The sequence below is a fragment of the Gobius niger genome (genome assembly GCF_951799975.1).
Source record: "Gobius niger genome assembly, chromosome: 8".
NCBI lineage: Eukaryota > Metazoa > Chordata > Actinopteri > Gobiiformes > Gobiidae > Gobius > Gobius niger.
In genome coordinates this window covers 13,620,427-13,645,225 of record NC_136859.1, presented here as the reverse complement: position 1 = coordinate 13,645,225, position 24,799 = coordinate 13,620,427, and the positions used below count along the sequence as shown (strand labels likewise).

Sequence of the window (24,799 nt, the reverse complement as noted above, 5' to 3'; positions counted from 1 at the left end):
TTCAGGTGAAGGTTAAGACTAATTGTGTAGGTGTTGTATTGTTTACACAAATGTTCTTTCAAAAAAACTGGAAACCACCCTATTATAAGCCTTGTTAGAGTTTGAAACAACTTTATTTACATTTTTAGTCATGTTTAAAGCCCCTGTACCTGATTTTTCTTTTACTTAGAATGAGGAAGCCACTAAATCAAAATGGTTGTGGTGCAGACTCATTTCTAGCTTCACAGGGATGAGTTTATAGGCACATTTCACAACCTGCAGGATCACTTTTCAGAGTCACAGAAAAGCTCAAAAACCTGTCTGTAAGTTCATGAAATTGATACAAATGCTTATAATACATGCACACTGTTTTGTCTAGGGTTACAATATAGTAAAGGAAGACAAAGGAAATTTCGTCCCACTACTAGAATCAGGTATAGGGCCTTTAAGTCAATGTCCTAGTTCAGGGGTAGGCAAAGTAAGGTCTGAGGTCCAAATCTGGCCCTCCAGCACAGCACCTCTGGCCCTCAAGATGATTTTGAGAAACATTATTACACAAATCAGGGAGTACTTTTAACATTATTAGAGTTAAATGGGAGAAAAAAGGTAGAAATACTGTCAATACACCCAATTAGGTCACATATGATGTACAACACTGGAAAAATAATCGTTTTAAGGAAGAAATGACATAAATCTACTTGAATGAACAGATTAAATCTAAGGTTTGTGTAGATTTGGTCTGGTTTTAGATGAGATCAAACCTCTAGTAGTTGTTTTTCTCTTAATTCAGATAAACAATTTGTCTGATTACAACTGGGTTTTATTCTTGTTCCGTTGGCGCATTTGTATCTTGGATTAATTCAAATTCAACATAGAAGAACTTTTATTGAAGCAATTTTAAGTCATTGATCTCATTTAAGATGGTCATTTGTCCAGTGTTGTGCTTTACTTTGGGCTAATAATCAGCGGCGTCGGCCCTCGGTTTGTTTACAATGAAGAAAATCAGCCCTCCATTAAGAAAACTTGCCAACCCGTGTCCTAGTTTATCCTATACTCTCTTACAGGTTTCAGTCCTGTTATAGACTTGGTTTAGATCGAGTTGCACATGGTGTGAAAAGTGTGAACATTTCTAACAAACACTCATTTGTTGCCTGGTATTTGTTTCTTTGTTTTAGGAGCAGTCCTGTCCAAGAAGACTCATTTGAGTAAGTACTCCTCCATCCTTCATGTGTTTGCTGGATTTCAAGTGTTTGTGCTAGATGTCGGCACATTGTGGTTAGCTACACGACTTGGTGAACATGCTGCCGTGCACCTGTCGCAGCAGCACACAGAGTTGGGAGTTGTTGGGCCAGTAGCCGTACGTGCACCTGTGTCGCTCCCCTCACACACCACACACTGGCTGCGATCGAAATACCAGGGCTTTGGCATTGACGTGCAGATGACAGCGATAGCATGGCTTCTTTTTATAACTACTCGGTTTAACACTTTCTGCCGCAGCTCAGCACACCTGGGTGGGTTATTGAAGAGTGTGGAGGGAGGGGGGTCTCGTTCGGTTGAAACATACAGTATCATGCATGAGTTTCTGAGGAGTTTGTTCATGTTGAAGCGGAGGACAGGCCAGAAGTGTGTGACAGAATTCACGTTTTTACAGTCGAAACCTACTTGAAAGATACTTGAAAGGCGATAAAAAGATGATGAAATTATTGTGGTAAATTTGTGGACACAGCAAAACCTTTTTTATCTTGCGTACCCCTTGAGTCTTTCATTTCTACTCAAAGCACCCCTTATCTCGCGGGTGCCGCCAATTATTTAGAAAGTTATCAACTAAACTCAGTTTTATTTGTATTTAGTTTTGTGCTGGGTTCAAAACAAGGCTTAAACTCTTAAATGCAAACTTTTTACTGGAAAATATAACACTTTATAATAACTACACCGTATATACCCTTAATACATGATGAGTTAACACTTAATTCATCATGAACAAGTCATTAGTGAAGTGGGACTAGCACTTGATGAGTCATAATGAGTTAAGTATTAAAACTGGGGTACCTGACTTTTTGTTGTAGAGTAAAATTATTTTTGCCATCACAGAGTATGTTCCATTGTTTTCACCGAAAGGTTTATTGAATGATGTAAGATAGAAGTGATATCTAAATGAGTGCAACTTATTTTGGGGGTGGTTCCCCACTTTGCCACTACTCGAAGCTGTACACGGGCGTGAAACATGCATATAATCAATTTTGCTGAACAATTCAGGTGTGCAGGAGGGATTTTGAGAGCTAAAAATGAGTTCGGGCCAAAACTAAACATTTCACGTTTTGAACAGGAAAAATCAGCTTTAAAGCAGAACTAAGAAACTCTTGCCCCTAGAGGCCATAAGCCCCACTGCAGGCGTTGTAGCATATTGTGTTTTTTACTCATTAATTGTCCGTGAGAGTAAATACTACACTGACAGAAAAGACAAAGGGAGAGAGGGATATTGTACATCTAAGTGCACAATGGAGATGATTTTTTCACTCAAACTAGGCTGTAAATACTGTTTAAGTGGCGCTAGCCCACAGTTAGCTTTGCCCGTTAGCCTGTTAGCTTCTTCTTCGTGATTCCATTAGTGTGTATTGGTGACGCTGACCCAGAGGCAGGAAAGTTGCAATTGTGGTTTTCTGGTCAGAGACACCAGGGGGAGATGAAAGACCCCCCAATCATCCCATTAACACTTGTATTACCCCAGAGGGACTATGAAAATGATTTATTAAGGTAAACAAGTTACTTAGTACTGCTTTAACTGTAGCAGTTAACTAGTTATTAAGTGTTAGTCACACTTAACTGCTGACTTGTTCATGATAAATTAAGTGTTAATTAATCATTTATTAAGGCTAAATAAGGTGCAGTTAAGTGTTAAGTGTTACCCTTAACTTTTCTTTTGAAATCAGTTTAGCTTTTTTTATAGCCCAACTCTCGAAGGGCTATAAAAAATGACATATGGCATCAAATTTCTAGAACATTCTGACCACAGCCATTTAAGAAGCCACAATTTACTGATAAGGAAAGGAAATACTGATATGAAAATCTGGTTGATTCACTGTTATCTTTGAAAGCACTGATACATCGATCCATTCACTGCTGTCGAAATCTTCTGAGAGTCAAACTGTGTTGTCGTGTGAGTGAATAACATTATAGAGATGGGCCTGATTGTCTACAGGATCTCATCAAAATAAGTGCTTAAAAAGAAGAGCAAAATTCAAGCATTTAGGGGGTCATTTATTGATGTGTAAAACGCCTGTGCAAAAGTGGATCAGCTGCAGAGTCATTCACACGGCCTTCTCTCATTTACAGATCAGATTAATCAGACTATTACGGTAGTACTGGCAATTTCACGTGGTAAATTTGTTGCAACTTCAAAGAGATTTCGTCTATTTTCATGCTTGCTCTCGCTATGTAGCAGCTGTCGTGATAAATGACTCTCTTTGAACGTCATAAATTTCAGAAATCGACCAAAAAAAGTCGTAAAAGTACATTTAAACCAGAAAGTCCTAGCATTTTAGAAAAAGATGTTTGTATGCCGTTTTAAAACAGACCTACTGGACCACAAAAAATCTAATCTTTTGAGATATTCATTTTTGCCACCATCGCCCACCTCACATAAAAGGTAAAAGGAAAAGTACCTTGAGAAAGTCAGACCACGGGACTGTCCCCCCTTCCTTTGATTCTGTCTCCTCTCTCTCACACACACGCTCAAACGCACGCAAACAAGGAAGGTGCTCCGTCTGTCACTCAAAGGTCTCACAGGTTCGTCTTAGCTGTAGTGATCTCCTCGCGCTCCTGATTATCAACAGCCAAATCAACCCGCCAACAGACTCAGATAGGAAATAGAAATAGGGAAAGGCTCGAGTTCGGCCAAGTTGAAAGAACGAGAGAGTTGTGAAAGTGGGACGCGGCCCCGAAGAGTGGAGGATGTTGCGAGGTAGGGATCCTTTGTTGTATCTTAACCTATATCTGTGTGCGTGAGTTATTATGAGATAAAACAAATGATTGAGTGAATTTTTTGATGGGGGAATTAGTCAACATGCACAGAGGCATTTGAGCTCTGTGAAGTCAAGCGCTGTGCAGGTAACGGTCACTCTTTACACTGACTGCTTCAGAACTGTGCACTTTTCTTTCTTTCTTCTTTTCTCCTGACTACTCTAATGTTGAATCTGCTGTTACCTTTTCAGACCTGCTTTTCTCATTGTATTCTCTCATTGCACACATGATGTTAAAGCCACATTTAAGGCAGCAACTAAAGCTATAAATGTGAAAGCAATATTCAGGTGATGTCACTGCATGGCGACAGTATTTTACATTATTATGTGCATTGATACTCGTTGAGCGTTGAAAGCTTCTGTTTTGAAGGTCCTGGGTTTGATTTCCATCTGGACGGGGCCTCTCTGTGTGGAGTTTGCATGTTCTCCCCGTGTTTGCGTAGGTTTCCTCCGGGTACTCCGGTTTCCCCTACCACTAAAAACATGTACAATAGATTCCCCTCTGGGGCCAGGACTCCCCTGAAAAAGAGATTATTAATCTCAGTGGGACTATCCTGGTTAAATGAAGGTCAATAAATAAAATAAATAAATTAGATTTAGAATGAAAATGTGTTACCAAACCTAATCATCAGCTAATAACAGACAGTACTTTTTGTGCAGATGGAAATCATTTGCAATTTCATGTTTTGCTACTTGCCCAGGAGACGAGTTGGTGATGCACCGCTCCCATCTAAGAGTCCCATCTAAGGAGATCAGCTTTCATTAAATTAATGCTTAATCTCTTTTGCTGTACAGCCTGAATTCATATTCACTATAGATCTATGCGATGGGGCCCCATTGACAAATGACTCAAATTCTGAATTGTGCCACAGATATTTGAGCTTTCTCACTCCCACATCTACAGTACAGTGCACCGAGGTGAGAAACTACCCAGTTTATGAGACTATGTAGAGTCAGAAGTGTGGATTGATAAGGGAAAAAAGGTTGCTCTGATTGATTGGATTGATCCTGTCTTGAATCGTCATCTTCTTCATGTATTTCTGATAGGGATAGATTTTGATAGGCCAAACCGCTGAAATGTATCCATGATTCTGCTGTATTACTGCCGCCGATCTAAAACCCTTCAAACTTCCAGCTGCACATTATACCCTCTTCCTAAACTTGACACTTAGATCATGTTTTGTTGAGACAGGGAGGAGGATTCCTGTTTGTTGTTTAATGCTTTATCTCAAAGGATTTCCTTGTTCCTCTGGGTGCAAACCCCTGCACAGCTCGTCTCCAGAGCATTTGGTGTCAGATCAAAGACGCAGGTGACACATTCGCCCGTCTTTGGTTAACTGAAATTTACAAATGCTACCATCACAACACCACCGCCTCACGAAAACACACCGCTGACTTACGCACACGTCGACATCAAAAGAGCAGCAGGATTTTATGATAGTTCTTTTATTCTTTTGTCTTTTTTGAACCAAGGGATTCCCGCTTCTGTTGCAGTGAATAATGTTCACACTCCTCTCCGCGATTATGATTGGTGTCATTTCACTAAATGCCATTCATCTTTTCATAGGCGTTGTCCACAGATATTAAGGAAGAAGACTCACATTATGTTCAACGTTATAGAATCTATTAATCATTATAATTAATTACCTATTTTATATGGAGGCTAATATAAACATTTTGCTCGGTGGCACTAGTTTTCTTCTTCTTTTATTGATTTTTATTGATTTATTTACTTTTAATTCTATTCCAAATATTTCACTCCACGACGACATGAGGCCTCACACGTAAGGGTTGATTTGATTTTAGAGCAAAGATCTTTCCTTAAAGAGGTTTCATCTGAAGTAAATAAATCAAATGATTTTCTGATGAGGAAAAATGCTTCCGGAGCTCTGCAAAACACACATTTCTGAAATTTGCATCATCTCATTTTATTATAAGAAACATTTTGACAAAGACCAACATAGTATGATTAATAAAATAACAAGGTTCCATAACAGATGTTGGACATGTGCATTTTACTGCAGAACAAATCAAACCTTTATTTATTTTTTCACCTGAATAGACATTGTGACTTCTGACCTTTGTTGAATGGCCGCTGTTATTTATCGTGCGCTTACATGGCACAGTGTGAAGTTCCCCACTCTGAGGTCAATAAATTCATATCTATATTAGAAACAGATATTACTGAAAATTGAGCTGGAGCGACTCGCCGCAACTAACTTTACCTGCGGATGCGTAGGAGTTTCCATGGTTTTATTCTGACGACAAGACATGAAATATTTCCATAGCCATCAGCTGCCGACTGTAATACGATCACTTCAACTGATTAAATTAAGTCTCCAATTGTTGTAGCAAGATAAAATATATTAAAAGGTTTTCTGTGGATGTGAATTGTAATGTTTTAAGATATTTCAAAATGTAAAATGCTTAATTTAGCGTTCATATTAAAGCGGATGCTAAAGTGTCTTTACTGGCAGTAACTGTGTCGTCCCACGGCTGTAACTGTTCACTTTTTATCCTCTTAACCCCCGCCTTAAACTGAGCGCATTTTCTCTAGTTCTGCTATACACAAATCTAAACGGTTACAGCCTACAGGCCAGTGTACACTCTAATTTGAAAGCTAAGACCTACAAAATTCATCTAAAGGGATCTTTTTCTTTATATTGTTTTGTTGTTGCTCTTTTATGGTATTTTTGTCACTTTTTCATCACTTTTATGTTCCTCTTTTGCTCTTTTGTTGCATATTCATTGCTTTTTCATCACTTTACTCTTTTGTGGCGTTTTTATCACTTTTTCATTGCTTTTTTTTGGCCACTCTTCTGTTTGTTCTTCGGTTGCTTTTTGTTTGGGTTTTTGTCACTTTTTTGCTGCCTTTTCATCCAAAATGTTGGCCATATAGTTAAATTTATATCTTTTAATCTGGAAATCTATAAGCCAGTGATTGTCTAAGTTTTTCATATCTAGTTCCTCGTAAAAGATTTCAAGGCTCCTTCCAAGTGTGACAAGGATTGGATTTAACTGAGTCTAAACCAGGTCTATATGTGGCCTGTGTAAAAATATGACTAGACTAACAACTCCAAACTTTAACGCAGGACCAGAGCCTAAAAAGTAGAATTGTACCATAGAACTATATACAAATTGTACATGTATCTACAGATGGTTGAATCCATTCGGGCGGCGTTACAAGAGTAAAGTGTAAAACAGCAGCAGTTTGTGCATTGAGAGCTGTTATCAGTCCATCTCTGTCACTGTACTGTGCTCGTGCAGAGGAGGAGATGCTGGGCCAGATTGGGTGAGGTCTGTGGCTGGTGATTACAGTGAGAAACAAAAGGCAAGGTGTAACTGATAAACGCCTATTCTCGGCATTATTACATTCATTCATTCATGCGGGTTGTTTTGGTGTTATTAGAGTGAAGATTCAGTTTTGTGCACGTTTTAATATGAACTTTTGAGAGAAATGTGAACTGCTAAACTAATACAAGAATCACATGCATTTCAGCACGTTTGTAGAGGTAAACTAGGAATGCACCGATCCAGTACTGGTATCGGACATTGGAGCCGATACTGGGAAAAAATACGACATTGGGTATCGGCTACAAATATCCGATACCAGTTTTGGCTCTCACCGCTTTAAAAACACAATTTTCACCGGCAAATCTAAGTGAATATGGACATGCTCTATGTCATTTTGAAGGGAAGAACATGGAACGTGGAGAATCCAATCGTGGAGTTTCAACCTCCGCAAACGTATTTTTGATCGCCGCGCAAAATGCCGCGGCTAGCAACTGCATGCTAATGCAAGTGGCCGTATGCTAATGCTAACGGCAACCGATCAAGGCTGGGTCAGAAACTGAAATATCTAAAGTGGCCTATTATATAAAACACCACTGCTGGAGTGGCAAAGTGTTTGTATTTTAGTTTATGAAATACTGTTATGGAAAAACTGATAAATGCACATGTACATGTAATGATCAGATCACTTGATGTTAGCTGTTAGCCAGTCCCAAGGATAGTCAAAATCCAGTGATCCTTGTTAAATGTTTTCCATTGGTTTATTAAAAGATATAATTGAGAATTGATCTGTAACATCATGACAAGAAAATACTTAATTGATCTCACAATGAAAAGGACCGTTCGCTTTATCAATTAGAGAAGTGTGATTTTGATTGGATTGTGCCATGCCAATACTGTCACTATTGGGAAACCAACTAAAAGCAGCAAAAAGAAGAGACAAGTTTTCACACAAGTATAGCGATGTCTGATGCCTTTCCCACAGCAAAATGAAACCCCTCTTGTTTCCTTTCTCCACAAACTGATAGAACTAGAAAAAAGAAGGTGGACTCCAAAGCAACGTCTTATTTGTTGTTATCAGGTCAATCTGGAAAAAAAAAAAAGCGTAGATGTGTAGACTTTTCGTCAATATTACTCTACAATATGAAAACCAGTCCACATTAAGAGTGAGAGTTCTGTCTGAGTGTGACTGCATGAGTGAGCTGTGAAAGCTTGTGGGTCCTGGTGGATTTCCTGTTGTTTGAGGTTGACAATCTGAAGCGAAATAGTGAAAAAAGCAACAGACCACTAATGCTCTCCACGGTGTCAGTAAATCTGTCAGGTATCAAACTCCATCTCCATTTTTTCAGCTCATAACCACGTGGCTTATCGCTCCTTATCGCGGCAAGTTTGTGGTTTAATCATGATTTGTCTAAAGCTGTCACAAATTACTGTTTACGCAACATTGTCTTTCCTTTTGCAGTTACCACCAGGACAAAATGAGGACTAAATTAGAACTAAATCATGACTAAACCTGGTCCAATAGGCGTAAACTTTGGCCTTAAAGTTGTTCTCAACCCACCATCAACCTATAATCTTGCAAAATTTGAAGCGACTGTACTTAGAACTTAGGATAAGCCTTTAACCTCTTAACCCCTGCCTTAACTGAGTACACTGTCTCCAGTTTGGCTCAAAAACGCACTTGAGGAACTGTGCTTGGTTAAGATGGGGGTTTAAACAAGGTAATATGACCCACCAGTTGAGAACCACAGGTCTGAACGATGTCTAAAAAAGGATCTAAAATGGCCTAACAACTTAACAACATCCTCTAAACAAACCAGGCTAGAGCTGCAGAAGAGGCTGAGCTGTGATTCTTGGACCACAGTAAAAATAACTGTATGCAAAGTCCAGTGTTTTAACCCTGTCTATTGCTATTGTTTATTGTACTCGTTACAATCCCTGCAGCTAACAATAAAAGAGGGCACATAGTGACATACTAACACACTGGCGAAGGATTTGACACAGTTCTGCACGGAAATACTATTACTATAGACAGAAACAGGCTGCATAACAATGACATGCTTAATGAAGTGCTTTACTGAATGGAGGAGACTGAGGTTTACCCACGAGGCCATATCGACCCAAAGAAAAGTCCAGGATTAAAAACTAATACTAACCTCTAAAATATATTATCATCAACTCATGAAAAGGTACATTTGACTTTTGCTGGTGATTCCTTCTTCATGATGCAGAAGAAAGAGTTCATGACGTTCATATCCACAAAAATGTATAAATTAACGTGCGACCACTTGTGCATATTTCACAAATATGCGATCTTCAGTTTCGGATCTCCCAAAGAACTAGACTGGTTGAAGATTTGGCCCTGACGGTTTATTGGACATGAGAGTACTGGGAGTGAAGAGTAGAAGGTAGAGGTATTCACTAAATTCAGGTGCAGTGGCCTTGTCCAGATTGTGGTGGTACTGACTGGCCTGTCACTTATAGGAGAGAGGTTTGTGCTTTATTTGGTGCATTGCTGGTGGGTCGTTGAGTTCTGTATCTGGGATCATTGTGCTGTTTGTTTCTGTCATGTTCCTACATTGCCCCGCTACTGGCTCCTGCCACATCAATGAAATTATGACACTTACAAAGGTGGTAACTCATAGGTAATACTTCCTCCCACTCCTTTTTGTAGAAGTACATGTATGGAATAGGGCTGGGACAAAATATCAGATCGTAACACTCTTTGCTGCGATACCAAGTTTTGATACTTTACCTTTACTCTAGTCCTTTGGAACCGGTTAATAGAGGGAAATTCCACAGTTACCATGGAGATCCGCCATCTTTGCAGCTGATAGCATACATTTCCATTGACTAACTGTAGCTAAAAACAGTATAAAAAGTGGAGAGAAAAGCCGTGGAACAACTCCATTAGCTGCTGAGTTACTGCTGGTAAAAGCATCTAACTCACTGTGGTGTCCAAGTGTTTTAATATGAACAATAACTCCAGTATTTTGACTTTTAAAATCTTCATTAGTTTACAATTGCTGCTAATCCCATAATGCTTCGCGATATGACGTCACATTCCCGAACTCTATATCGGATATCGGCAGATACTCAAACCTCCAGCATCGGTATCGGAAGATGCTTTCTTCATGATGATACAGTAAAAGTTACACAGCACCCGTGTTAATGCACTTTTCAATCATATCATCATAATTACTTACTGCACATAATAATGCACAATAAGTCATGTGTATATGTAATGTACATTATACTCATGTCGAAGTGCACATTTAGACTTGCACAATCTTTACTGACCCACACAGGATTTATCTTTGCACATAATCTCACATAATCACATAAAAAAATTATATTATTATTGCTATTATTACTATTATTACTTAATATTTTGATTTCTCAGACTGGTCCTCGGAGACATTATAGATTAATAATACGGAAACATCACGAAACTCATCAAAAGCAAACAAGGTCTTTTATCGGACTAATTGCAGAGTAGTGTGAAATCTATCAATGACAAAGCCCGAGAGTGTTGGTGTGAGATTTGGTGTATAGTTTGCCGGGGAGTCGGCGAGGGGGGGTGGCCGTTACTGGCAGTGATGATGGAGAGAGAGCCTTACTGGCAGCTAGCTCCTGTATGAGGCAGAGGCAGAGAAGGATTTGACAAAGAAAGGTGTCAGATGAAAGAGGGACAGTCAGAGTGAGAGAGAGGCGCTCGACCACTTGAAAAGACTCTGAGGTTGACACGTTCACCTGCCCCTCTCCCGCTCCATTAGCAAATATTCCACGCACATTTTTTCGTCTATTTGATGTGATTTTTGTTTGTATCGAAAAGACAAAAAAGAAGAAGAGAGAAACACCTTTGCACACACTCAAGAGACTGTTTGATGGTTGAGGGGAAGTACACTAGCGCTTGCAACTTTTTACTCACTGTCTGCCATGTTTATTGCTGTAATGCAGAGTATCTCTGGGGAAATGATATAAACACACTGAAATTAAACTTGTCACTTTTAAGGCGAGACACTGCAGGTGAATAGGGAAACTTTTTAGATTTAGAGATATCAAATTGAAACTTTAGCTGTAGATTACTGGCATAAATATCAGAGAATCATGTATTGCAAGTTTACTGTCAATTTATGTTTTCATATAAAACAAGGCCTTTTATGCCAAAAATTGCCCAACGTGTTTACATTTTTCTTTATTTTGTTGACATATTAGTTACAAATGCCTTTTCAGAGGGGATTCTGGATGTCTTGTTTAGTTTGAAAATTAGCTGTGAATTAGCGCTTTGAGAAACTTGTTAATACAGGCTTGTAAAGCGCATTACAAGTGTAAGGCATTATTATTAGTGGAAAAATATTTTTTTCAATTAAGAACTCAACAAATCTAGGAATTAGATATTAAAAAAATCCTCAAAATATTGTTCAGTCCAAGGCTGGACAGTTTCTAGTCTCTTGGTGATACTTAAGTGGAAATATTGTCACACCAATGTGAGAAAAATGCATTTTGAGAAATTACAATTTGACTCCAAACCCTGAAAGTTGCCTGCCTCTCCTTAAGAGCTTTAGAGGACATTTTATTCTATCTATTTATTGTGTGTTTGTTGGCACTCTAATAATATATGTCTTTGCTTGATTTTCAGCCCAGATTGAAGTGATCCCATGTAAGATCTGTGGTGACAAGTCGTCTGGAGTGCACTATGGAGTCATCACCTGTGAAGGCTGCAAGGTGAGTCAGAGTCACACACTCACGCTTTTTAACAATTGTAACAGTTATTGACCACATCAAAGAAAAGAAAAAAATATTACACTAAGTGGCATATGTTGGTTAAAAACGTGTAGCATTTGAGTGTGAGAGTTGTAAAGGCATGGGAACAGGATGGTAATAGAATGAAACCTAAACATGGTAATTATCTTAATAACGGAAAAACAGAACATATTTTCTATATCTAGGTCAGGGGTATGAATCAAAGCTCCTAAAAATGCACACTGTTGTTGTGTCCTTGGGCAAGTGTCTGCGTATTCTGGTGTATGAATGGATGACTGGTTCCTTCCTGTAAAGTGCTTTGGGCCTGATGAAGGTAGAAAAGCGCGATACAAGTTGAGACCATTTACCATTTTATCTGCTTTTTCCATCCTTTTATCATGTTGTGACTTACTGTGCTGCCAAGTAAAGACATTGGACATGATTGGTCCATGATTGATTTGTTGTCAGGGGTTCTTCCGGAGGAGCCAGCTGCCCACAGTGTCCTACTCGTGCTCCCGCCAGAGCAACTGTCAGATCGACCGCGCCAGTCGCAACCGCTGCCAGCACTGCCGCCTGCAGAAGTGCCTGGCACAGGGCATGAGCAGAGATGGTGAGAATAACACTCTACAACATTATGTGAACATCTTTAAGACTGTGTGCATATTTAAGGACGAAAAGAATGAAATTCAACTATCAGACTGGTCCAATATGCAGTGGATTAAAGACACAAACAACAAATACATAAACAGGCCAAAAAAAAAAGCACTGTTTGTGCAAAGTCCTGGTAGGGAACTGCATAAAGGTGCATATGTCAGGTTTTCATTTTCATCCATCCATCCATTTTCTTCTGCTTTATCCGGAGGTGAGTCGTGGATGCAGCAGTCTGAGCAGAGATGCCCAGACTTCCCTATCCATGCTTCTTCCAGCTCTTCTGTAATTGTTCTTCCCAACCACCCCGTCCAGGTCTCAGTGCTGTTGCGCCCACGTTAAAGTCCCCCTATGGAGTCCCCACTGCGCTGCCCAATAAGTCAGGGAGGAGAGGAGACGTGAGGAGTACCAGGCTCTTCAGTGTCTTCATTGTGACCTCGATCTTCTTGTCCCTCTAGTCGTCTTGTGGTGTTTCCAGACGTTCTTGTGCTGTTAGACCTCTGTGTCCTGCTCTGTTTTCAGCCGATCTTGTTGACATTCGCCTGTCTCCAGCGTGTTGGTCTTTTCAGACTGTATGAGTAAAAGGACTTGTTTTCTCCTCTGGAGACACCTGTTAGTTTCCTTCAAGTCCACTATTATTTTCACGCTTTCATTGAGATTGTCGTACAGTTCCTTCACCTGTCCACGAAGAGCATGTGTTTCCTCCCTTCTTTTGTCTGCCTCTTCTCCAGCCTTGTCACATGCTGATATAATCTCTCCTTTCTCGTCTTGGAGCCTCTTTAAAATCATGTCAGTTTCCGTTTTTAGTTGGAGCTGCTCTTTGAGATTCTTTGTAGATTTCTGAGCTCCATCTTGATCTCCATGAGCTCTGCTCCCACGTGTGAGATGGTCTCTGACGTGCATTTTATATTTCAAGACCTCCTCTGTGAGGACTCCCCTTTTGGTCTGAAGTGACTTGTTTGTCTTCTCCAAATAGCTGAGTTGTTTGCCTTTTTTCCTGGAAAGTTCAAAGAATCCTTTCAAAAATTAGACAAGATTTTTTGAGAGTGTAAAGTCTGTCTCTCATACTCTCCTGCGAGCTGTCGTGATGTTTACTCACTTCATCTTGGAGCGCAAGGTTCTTCTGAACTTTAGCCCTATTCACTATAATGGGATTTAGCAGATTTTATCCTGCTATAGAGCTGACAATGATGCTCTTTTTATCAGTAATGATTTTCTGATATTTCCAATTTTCCTGGAGAAATGGTGAGATGTATTATTGATCACATCACAAATTGCCTTGCAGTGTTAATTATATAATTAAACAAAAGTGTCTGTGTTCCTGCTCCTCAGCGGTGAAGTTCGGGCGCATGTCCAAACGGCAGCGGGACTCTCTTATCGCTGAAGTGGAGCGTCACAGGCAGCAGCAGCAGCTCCAGGGCGAGGCTCAGGCCGCTCTGTCCTACCCCTCCAAACCACGACAGGAGCGCGCCGCCCAGCACATCCAGCCTATGCCCGCAGTCTACCCTTTCAACGGAGACTACCCCTCTGAAATACACCCCTACCTCATGTGCTCCCCCACCGACCCAGGCATCATCTACAGAGGCTCCCAGGGCAGCGGGCATCTGGACTCTAGAGGTGAGAACTACACAGAGATGCACGGCTGTGTATGTTAATGTTAGTCTGATCCCATCTTTGACTCTTCGCAGGTCTTGAGTCCAGACAGAGTTCTTACGACCTCATGACCATTCAGCCGTACAGTCCCCTGGAAGACTCCTACCTTTATCCTCATGCTCTGAGAAACACAGGTAAACTGACTCTCTAAATTATGGACTGATAATGATTACACTCAATGGGTGAACATGGGCCTGTAGATTCACTGTGTCATTGTATCAAACAGATGTGTGTGTGGATGCAAAATAACTTCCTCCAGTTAAATACAGATGCAACAGAGATAATTGTCTTTGGCCCACAAAAACACCGAGAGCTTGTCATTGGTCATCTTGAAGCTCTTTCACTTGGACCCAAAAGTCAAGTTAGAAATCTCGGGGTAATCATGGACTCAGACCTGAATTGTAACTGTCATATTAAGTCCATTGCATCAGCGGCCTATTACCATCTAAAAAACATTGTGTCCAAACCAGACTTGGAGAGACTAATTCATGCTTTTGCCTCTAGCCGGTTAGACTATTGTAACGGCCTTCTCACTGGCCTCTCTAAACGAGCTGTTACACAACTGCAGTACATTCAAAATGCTGCGACTCGAGTCCTGACCAAAAGCAGGAAATACGACCATATTAGTCCAGTGCTCCGGTCTCTGCACTGGCTTCCTGTTGCTCAGAGAATAGAGTTTAAAACAGCCCTGCTTGTGTATACAAGTACATCTCTGACATGTTACAGCTGTATGAACCACCTCGGGCCCTGAGATCCTCAGGGAGGGGTCTCCTGGTAGTTTCCAGAGTCACCACCAAACACGGTGTGGCTGTGTTTCAGGTTCATGCAGCAAAAGTCTGGAACAACCTCAGTGAGAATCTGAGACAGGCCTCAACCCTGAGTATTTTTAAGTCCAGGCTGAAAGGACACGTTTTTACTGCTGCCTATGGAGATTGATTGTTTTTTTGTTTTGTTTTTTTAAATGTAATTATAGCGAATGTTTTCATTGATTTTCATTGTGTTTTAATGCTTTTTATTGTGTTTTTAATGATTTTTAATGTATGTTTACTGTGTTTGGTGTTACTGTGAGGCACATTGAGTTGTCATGTACATGAAATGTGCCATACAAATAAACTTGCCTTGCCTAATAGAAACAATAGAGCGAATAAGTCTATTTCAAATGTTTCTTCGTATTTTCCAGATGAACTGTGTGCAAGTATTGTCCGCTCCCACCGCGAGACGAGCCAGTACAGAGTGGAGGAGTTGCAGGCGCTGCGTTGGAAGCTGTTCAGCAGAGAAGAGGTCCAGGCCTATCAGAGCAAGGTACGGATGCACTTTGCTCGACTGCTGTCCCAAGGTTTAGCGTGGGTTGTGTGTGCCCTTATCGCATCAAACCGATAAAAAGCACGGCATTTGAGACGCTCACTCCAGACAGAGGCGAATTTTCAGTTTACATGAGTCAAACTGAGAAGTGAGATGTCTTGTGGTGTAATCCCCTCCTCTTCTCTTCCCTTTTACTTCTGCGCTTGTAGATGCAATATTTAGCTGTGATGTTTTGTATTTTTATGGTGTACTGTTAGAGAATAGGCAGTAGTATTCTAGAAGACACATTACCCTGAACTCCACATCTTAGAAATGACACCTCAAAGCTGACTTTTCCTCTTCAAACAGTGACATTTTTTGTTTGAGCCTAAACTTGTTTCTAGCTCTCACAATCCCTCCTGTGTATCCAAATTGTTCCAATTATTTCATTACATGCATGTTTCACGCCCATGTACAGCTTTGAGTGGTGGCAAAGTGAAGCGGGGGGGACCAGCCCCAAAACAAATGGCACTAATTTAGATTCTACTTCCATCTTCCATTGCTCAATACAGCTTTAGGTAAAAAACAATGCAACAAGGTCTGTGTTTTGCTGTGTTTAAAATTGGCTTATGGCAGCTGATCTCCATGGTAACGCAGGACAGTCAGCGCCATACTGGAGGAAAACAGAAACTGATCAATATCTTCTGAGGTCTATCTCTAAAAGTTTGAAATTACATAATTAAACCAAATTCCCTTTTTGGCCAACAGCTCTTCCATACATGCATCTTTCAGTCACCAGGAAACTTTTTATATGGAATAATTATGTATTTCCCCCCCCTACATGTTCCAGCAATTTCCTAATGTGTAGAATGAGCTCAAACCTATTTACCACAACTGCCTCTATAATCCTGCACTGTCACTCAAAAAGTTGTTACTTCGGGTCCGAAGTGCCGTCGTGCACGAGCTTAGAAGGTGCAGTTACACGTATGACCTGAGGTGGCAGTAGTGAGCATATAATGGCCAACTTGCATGTAGCCCCTTTAAAGGTGCACTATGGAACTTTTTTATGTGGATTTTTTTATTATTAGTGCTCATTTGACCTTTGACCCAGCTGCTGTATTAGTGGTTAGCATGGCGCCTTCACTTTCCATCACAGTGGCCTCTATTGGGCCACAATAATGTAATTTACCCCCACCTGAATCACATTTTCACCAGTTTGGCTTTACCCAAATCTAAAAGCTTAAACAAAAAATTAAATAGTGACAAAAAAGTGACATAAAAGTGACAAAAACAGACCAAAAAAAATTGCCACAAAAGGTAACAAAAAGTGACACAAATTGTTCCAAAAAAGCAACAAAAATGCAACAAAAACGTGGTGAAAAAGCAACAAAGAAGCAACAAAAAAGTGACAAAAACACAGCAACATCACTTTTGTAGGTCTTAGCTTTCTAATGAGGCATTACACTGTTGCTCTCCAGGTGAGGCGCTTTTAGATTCGGGTAAAGCCGAGCTGGAGAAAATGTGCTCGGTTCAGGTGGGGGTAGGAGGTTCAGGTGGGCTCCATTGGGGACCTCATTGTGCCTGTGTCCTGTGTGCAGTCGGTGGATGAGATGTGGCAGCACTGTGCCATCAGACTGACAGACGCAGTGCAGTACGTGGTGGAGTTCGCCAAACACATCCCAGGTTTCCGTCTCCTCAGCCAGAACGACCAGATCGCGCTCCTGAAGGCGGGTCAGTACAGCTTGACTGTTCTTTTCTGGTCCAGCCACAGAAAACCTTTTACTGCTACAAATGCCATTTTAATAATGACTTGACGTGTGTCTCTCAGGCTCCATGGAGGTTGTACTTGTGAGGATGAGTCGCTCCTTCAACACTGACAACAACACGGTCTACTTTGATGGGAAATACGCAGGAACTGAAGTCTTCAAGCCTTTGGGTGAGTTACACAGGCCCTGTTTTCTAACCAGGGGTAGAACGATTGAAATAGAAGGTAAAGTTTAATAATTCTTTGAACATTAATTGTTCTTTGTTGAAATGACATATGTAAAATCCACTTTTTTGTAGTGGTATTTGACTACATTCAATAATCCTTGGGCAAAGCTGTTAAATATGTCCATGTCAGCGCTTCGTACTGTATTTCCTGGATACCGTGATTGATAAAACCCAGAACTCTCCTCCACATTATATCTGAGCCGCTCTGTGTACCAAGCGTTTGCTCATGTGCAAAACAAGTAGCATGTGCAAATGTGGATCAGCTGCAGACTTATTTACCCGTATATTTCTCAAGCTGGATTCTCTCATTTACATATCAGATTTGGGGCCCTAAAACTGCAACACAGTTCATTTCAAAAGGTAAAGTAGGTGCACATGCCTTGATAAATGATCCCTATGCAGCGCTGAAACTGTAAACAACGCCACAAATCAAAATGGAAAGTTTGTTTTTTGATATGTCATTCCTACAGCTGCCAGCAGGAGGCGCCCTGGACCAAGTCTTCTCCAGCTTTCGCAACTGTATTTCACTGTTACTATTTAATTCTTACTGAGAGACATAATACAAAATTATAAAACTTAAATTATCAATACTGAGGCACATAATGTCTTAAAGTCTATTTTTTTGCCCCGTATGGAGGATATGTCCACTTTAAAGCCACACTGCGGGTCATTCCAGGTTATATGCAAAAGTGGCTCAGACAGAAAAACAAATCATTTCAAGTCCTGGCTGTCCCCCAATCCGAGCTGCCATTGTGTCCTTGGGCAAGACCCACCCCGCCTGTGTCAATTGTCTACCCCAGGACAATGTGGAGTAAATGAATATTCCAATGTAAAGCGTCTTTGAGTGTCCAAGCATTATACAATATTGAGACAAAAGAAACTGCTGTAATGGGACATAAACTCCACAGATTATACGTTACAATGAATGTGTGTGTGTTTCAGGTTGTGGTGACCTGATCTCAGCCGTGTTTGAGTTTGCGCAGAGCCTTTGTGCTTTGAAACTCTCTGAGCAGCAGATCGCGCTCTTCAGCGCTCTCGTGCTGATAAATGCAGGTAAGTCACATGATCTCAGGGATATAAAGCACCGACTCAACATATGTTTTTCAGGAGACTTGGCTGACATGTGGTTTTATAGCTGAGTAAAGTTAGACCACTGCAACTGATCACGAGCAAATCAAAACACAATTTGAACACTTGCTATAAACACATTACACATTACAAAAAAAACATAATTACTTTTTTTTTTTAATCGTGCTCCCCTTTTAATTGTTAAATTGAGTGGCGGATGTAAAATTATTTCTGTAAATGTGTGTGACATTAATTTAATCAAAATAAATCAATTAAAAAAATAAAACAGTTGTATATATTTAAAGAGGTATTGTTGAGGGTTAAAAAAAGGAGCAAAATATATTTTACATGAAATTTAATTACTATGTGTCGAGATTTGTGATTTATCATCGCACTCTGTCTATTACCAAGCGCCCTCAAGTGGCTTAAAGGCGCTATACCCGATATTTTCATTTCAAACAATGAAAGAGGAAACAACGACATTGAAATGTGTGTTGAGGTCCAAACACATTCCTAGTTTTCTGAAAAGATTTGTTGCATCTCTATTCTTCTCAGGGACGGGTTTATCGGCATATTTTGCAACTTGCAGGGTCATTTTTCAGGGTCACTTTCACAAAAATGCTAGAAAACTATAGTCTGCAAGTTCATGAAATTGTTACAAATGTTTTCTAATTAGATGCACAGTGTTTTTCTAACAAAAGCCTGAGTTTATAATACACTAGGATATATATAAGGAACACAAAACACATTTCATTCCATAACTAGAAAGAAAATCGGGTACAGCACCTTTAAGGCAGGACCAAGAAACTTCTGAAATGCAAGCACTTCAGCACAAAGGATGAATAGTTCAAGTATCTATTTCACACGTGACACAAAACACAATCTTATTCCACTATTTTCATCTGATGTGTGCAGATCGGCCGTGTTTGGAGGACAGGGGCCGAGTGCAGCGGGTGCAGAAAGGCGTCGAACAGGGACTGAGTCATATTTTACAGCGAGATCACCAGGAGGGTCTGATGCAGAAGGTACGGCCCACAGTGGAGCCCGATAGGGTTGAAACTATTTTAATAGGAGTGATTATGCTGCTGTTTATTCTCATTATGGGGCCTCATTTAACCCTGGGCCATAGTTTGAACATGTCTGGTTCACAGAGCTATGGAGAGAGCAGCCCAAATATTTATTTCAAGCTCAAGTAATTCAAATGATTAGCTACTCAGGTAAGAGTTGAGTTGAGCACTAAGCAACTCTTTGATCACTGAAGTCTGATTTATGTTTAAGGATTACCATAATTCAACAAAATTCTGATCATTCTTCTCAAAAAAGATATGACAACATGAAGCTTTTGTCACTTAAAGAGTAACTCACATCATAAAGAATTACACTATTTGTACTTAGAAGAGAATAATATTACTACAAGCAGAAGTAAAAATAACTGTATCAAAGAAAAGAACTCATGCAAGGACAAGTAAATGTACTTCAGTAATCATCTGTACTCTCCACTTAAAGGAACAGGCCACCGTTTTTTCATACTGAGATATGTTCATACCTAAGTTGATGCGAAACTGTCTGGCCTTTACATGTGCGCTCAGTCATGCAAAAACACCAAAGATGTTGTTAGCATTCAGCCTCTCCTACTGTCCTCTATGGGACCAAAAGGGGAGGAGTTAGAAGCGACCAAGCTCTTTCACATTTTCCCTATTTAAATATGGTTACCTGAGTAGGTACCGTGGTATCCAAGTATTACACAAAACTAAACATCAATTTTATCTTCACTTTACTGCACTGACGTTGAAGTGCTCCTAAGGTGTTCTTGAGCCTTACAATATAGTTCCCCTTTTTGTCCGCTTAGAAATATGACATGTTAAATTTCGTGTTACTATACTTGGATCGTGTAACTACTCACGTAACCGTATTTAAATCGGGAAAACGCGAAAGAGCTTGGTCGCTTCTAACTTCACCGGCAACTCCTGTACGACTGAGAGCTCACACAGACTTCAGTAAAAGTATCTGACTGAGAGCACGGTGCCTGTCCTCACTCCTGTGTGTTCTGCAGCTGTACCAGAGGATGACGCTGCTGCGCTCGCTCTGCAGTCTGCACACGGAGAAGCTGCGCTGGTTCAGTCTGCGTCACCCTCACACGGCGCACTCTCTGTTCCCGCCGCTGTACCGGGAACTGTTCGCCTCCGACTCCGAGCCGCCGCAGCCAAACTCTCTCTAGAAATCAGGATACTTGGCATAACATCTATTTTTCTAAAGGCAAGAAAACGATGATGAAAAAGCTTCTATATTTTTATCAATAGCTTTTAGTATAATAGACTCAAGCTACGTACATTATTTTTGATGCAAGTGATATTTTCATGAATGAATTATCATCTGTAAATTTACAAGACTCACACATCACTGTTCAGCTTCTTCTATAGCCAAACATTTTTATTTTATCATTTGTGCAGCTGGTTTGGGCAGTATTCAAACCCTCCTATTTATTCTAATGTTATAATGTTGGTCTCTGATACTAAACAAGTTTAAATTATTATTTTAATTCTTCAAAAAACAAATTTACACTTCTGGTTGGTTTAGAGCTTGTACCTTTCTGAATTGTTGGCAATGATTGTAATTGACCACATATCTGAACTTGTATGAACTGCCTGCCTTGATAAAATGGTGTGTCTGTGGTTTGGGGTTATAACTTGTGCTTTGAGCACTTATCTTGGTTTTCTTTGTGTCAGATTTTGGCAAAAAAAAATGCCACAGTATTCTCCCTCAGTGTCACTGCCTCAAGATATGCAATACATGGTGTACTTTTCAAAATATGACTTTTATTTTCTTTTAATTTTAAGTTTAATCAGTCAATGTCTTTGTTCTTTATCAAGTGAAGCATTGTTATATGGAAATAAAGATATCACAGCATTAATAACAGTATCGTCATTATTTCTTTAAATGAGAGTGAGAAATTTTATTACAAGTAAGTAAGTATAGAGTTCACAAAATAGAGTTCAGGTGTTAGTCCTGAACCGCTGCGACTGAGCCGTGCCACCACTGTGGGCTGACCTGACCTGCATGTTTTTGGAGGTCTCCTCTTTTCTCCTCTGGTCATCTGAAACGGTGCAGCGCCTCCTGGGTTTGACTCTGTGTCAGAGCGTGGTGTCCTGCACTGGTGCTCCTCCTCCTCTCTCTTGCTCCTGCGCAGCTCCCTCCGCGCCACAAGAGAGATTAGCAGTTAATCTGTTTTATTCTCCAGTGAACGTCCAATAGCCAGAACAGTAGGCATGTGTGGCTTAGCTGTGAGTCTTGCCGGGATACCTCCTCGTCTGTCCCTTTTTTGGTTTCAAGTATCGCCTCTTGTGATGCCTCCACTGTGCGGCAGGTGTGGGGGCTCTTGGTGCCTCTTCAGTGTCTCAGAAGAAGTTTGAAGGTCTCAAATGGGTTTAGCTGATAAGATAGCTTTTTGTATACTTTTAAAAAGCTACTGCCACCTCAGGTCATACGTGTAACTGCACCTTCTATACCAAGCTCGTGCATGACGGCAATTCGGACCGAAGTGACACCTTTTTTAGTTTTTTAGTGCAGGATTTTAGAGGCAGTTGTGGTGAACAGGTCTGGGCTCATTCTACACATTAGGACATTGTTGGAACATGTAGGGGGAGGAAAATACTTAATTTTAACATTTTTAAACTCTGTATAGTCCCTTAAAGGACCATTATGAACTTTTTGATTTTCAAAAAAATCCACTGAACCCCAGAAAAACCACAGCAAAGACTTACAAAAGTATCCAGTAAAACAATGTGGAGCACGGAAACCACAAATGCAGCTCGCCAAAAAATGCAAAAAATGCAGCTGTACCGAGAGAGAGGGCAGTTGCTTCCAATTTTTATGTCGCCATGACAAAAAAAAGAGCAACCTGTCAGGAGCAAGAACCCTTTATCAAGTCTTGAGCCTAGATCTTAGTAGTGAAGAGTGAAGACTGTTGCTGGTGGACTAGGCTTGTTTTTGGTTGAAGAAAACCAACACAAACACAGGGAGAGGATGCAAACTCCGGAGCTGTGAGGGCTACTAACCACTCAACCATTGTTTTTTGTTGGTTTTTTATATGTATTTATTTTAGGGCTGGGACTTTTTCCCTATTAATTCTGATTAATTAATTACATAAGGATTTAGTGGCACAGACACTTTTTCAGTTTCCTTTTTTCTGCAAGACGTTGCTTAGGGACGAACGCGCGTAAAGCCAAAAACAATATTACTGCGAAACTTGTTTATTCACACAGTTAAGCCGACAAACTTATTTAAAAAGATCATTCTCCAAACTGCTTTTGTCTTTGAAGTGTTTGAAATGATCACACAGACCTAACATCTTCATGAAAATAGGCTGATACAAAAAAGCATCTAGAATATACCTAAAATAATGGGGACAATGCACATTAATGAACATAGAAATGAGACAAGAAACATAATTGAAAAAAGTGGTCAAATGTCTGATTCCTCTTTAGTGCACAGTCCCCTTTAGAGGCTCTGGTTATTTTACCACTTGCTCTGGATTTGGCCTTAATTCATTCAAAGATGGTGAAGAAAGTTCTTGCAAAATCTAGAATATTGTATTTTTAAAGTCTTAGGCAATCATAAGTGGAAAGTTTCTGAAAGTATAAAAACCTGATGACAATGTTGAAATGAAGTCTGACCATATGATGTTTACTGTATGTGTTCACAGTGGCTATATTTGTCACTGCAACATAGGAGACAAATCACACAGTCAGCTATAAAGAAGGAGAACATGTTAGTCACTGGTAGAGGAAACACACGAGAAGACTGAGTCAGACGGGAAATTGCAAATTAAATGTCGTATTCAGTGAGCTGTAAGCAGTAAGTGTTTAAAAGTAGAAAATACAAAGAAATTGGCTATTGCTTGAATAAATTAAACAATGTATCACAATTATAGACTGAGGGGGGAAAGGTTATTTACCCATGACTCAAATCAGTGAGGGGACCAAATATGCCAATTTAACTATTCACTGCGAACGGACCCTTTCACCAGAAAATCTACAAAACAATTGATCCTGGAGCAATGAGACCACCATGATCGAAAGTACAGGCACCACATGCTGACCACTCATGGCCACTGGGTCACTGGAAGGTCAAATATGCACAAATGTCAACTTTCTTTTCCATACAAAAAGTTGCATAATGCATGTTTAACCAAGCTCATTTTCTTTAGTTTAGCTTTACCCAAATCTAAAAGCTTTTCGACAGGAGAGTTTACAGCCTATAGACCAGTGTAATGCCTCATTTGAAAGCTAAGACCTACATAAATGTATGTCACATTTTTTAAGCTTTTTGGGCCCTTTTTTGCAGTGCTTTTGCTGCTCTTCTGTGGCTTTATCATCACTTTTTAGTCGTGTTTTTATTGCTTGTTTATTGGGTTGTTATTGGTTTCGGGGAAGTTTTTGTCGCTCTTTTGTTGCTTGTCACTATTTTTATGCTTTCAAAAAGCTTTTAGATTTGGGTAATGCCAAACTGGACAAAATATGCTCAGTTCAGGTGGGGGTTAAGAGATTAAATAATAAAATTACATAGAAAACATGTGGTATGGGTCGACTAAGGAGATTCAAGCCGAGGACCCAGAATGTAGAGAACAGAAAAAGGGGATATATGGTTTCACTTCTCTCACAAGCTCCATGCTTCTCTCTTTTCATTATGATTAATGGTGAAGCTTCAAATAGAATTTGATGAGCTAGACAGTTTATCGTGGTGTTCCTTTTGTGTGGTGTGTTTTCAGGCTGCTGCGAATGGAAGGTGGGAGTGGCGGAGGTCACAGGTGACACATAGGAATCTTTAAAGCCACTGTTAAGGGGCCTGCGCTGTATCTCTGAAATTAGTGAGCAGGCTGGGAGCTATAGGTCTGGTCAACGTGAAGTGCAATCTTTTCCTATATGCAAGTTCATAAAGGTGATATGAATGCTTTATAATAAGATGCACAAATCTCTAGGTTTACAATACACTAATAAAATACAATAAAAGTTCCACTGCTAGAAAACAAATCAGGTATAGTGCCTTCAGTTATTCTACTGGCATAATTAAAATTAGCCAAAAAAAAAAGTAGAGTATAGAATCAATGAATATCAGAAACTTAC

General features: G+C 40.1%; 1 protein-coding gene across 3 annotated transcripts in view; it reads left to right on the top strand.

Annotated features, from left to right (window-relative positions):
* rorc (RAR-related orphan receptor C) overlaps positions 1 to 21,067 on the top strand; it is a 35,507-nt gene extending 14,440 nt beyond the window's left edge. Inside the window, exons 3-13 of one of the 3 annotated variants that reach the window (XM_079561686.1) lie at positions 1,155 to 1,184; positions 11,932 to 12,017; positions 12,504 to 12,645; positions 14,016 to 14,300; positions 14,372 to 14,470; positions 15,517 to 15,638; positions 17,216 to 17,348; positions 17,446 to 17,553; positions 18,552 to 18,662; positions 19,593 to 19,702; positions 20,731 to 21,067. In XM_079561686.1, the coding sequence (XP_079417812.1) occupies positions 1,155 to 1,184; positions 11,932 to 12,017; positions 12,504 to 12,645; positions 14,016 to 14,300; positions 14,372 to 14,470; positions 15,517 to 15,638; positions 17,216 to 17,348; positions 17,446 to 17,553; positions 18,552 to 18,662; positions 19,593 to 19,702; positions 20,731 to 20,895 (1,391 nt within the window). In that variant the 3' untranslated portion in view covers positions 20,896 to 21,067. Of the gene's footprint in view, positions 1 to 1,154; positions 1,185 to 3,809; positions 3,941 to 11,931; positions 12,018 to 12,503; positions 12,646 to 14,015; positions 14,301 to 14,371; positions 14,471 to 15,516; positions 15,639 to 17,215; positions 17,349 to 17,445; positions 17,554 to 18,551; positions 18,663 to 19,592; positions 19,703 to 20,730 lie in introns of those variants that run through there. The other 2 variants (XM_079561687.1, XM_079561688.1) reach the window with 2 other exon arrangements.
* Positions 21,068 to 24,799: the final 3,732 nt, after the last annotated feature.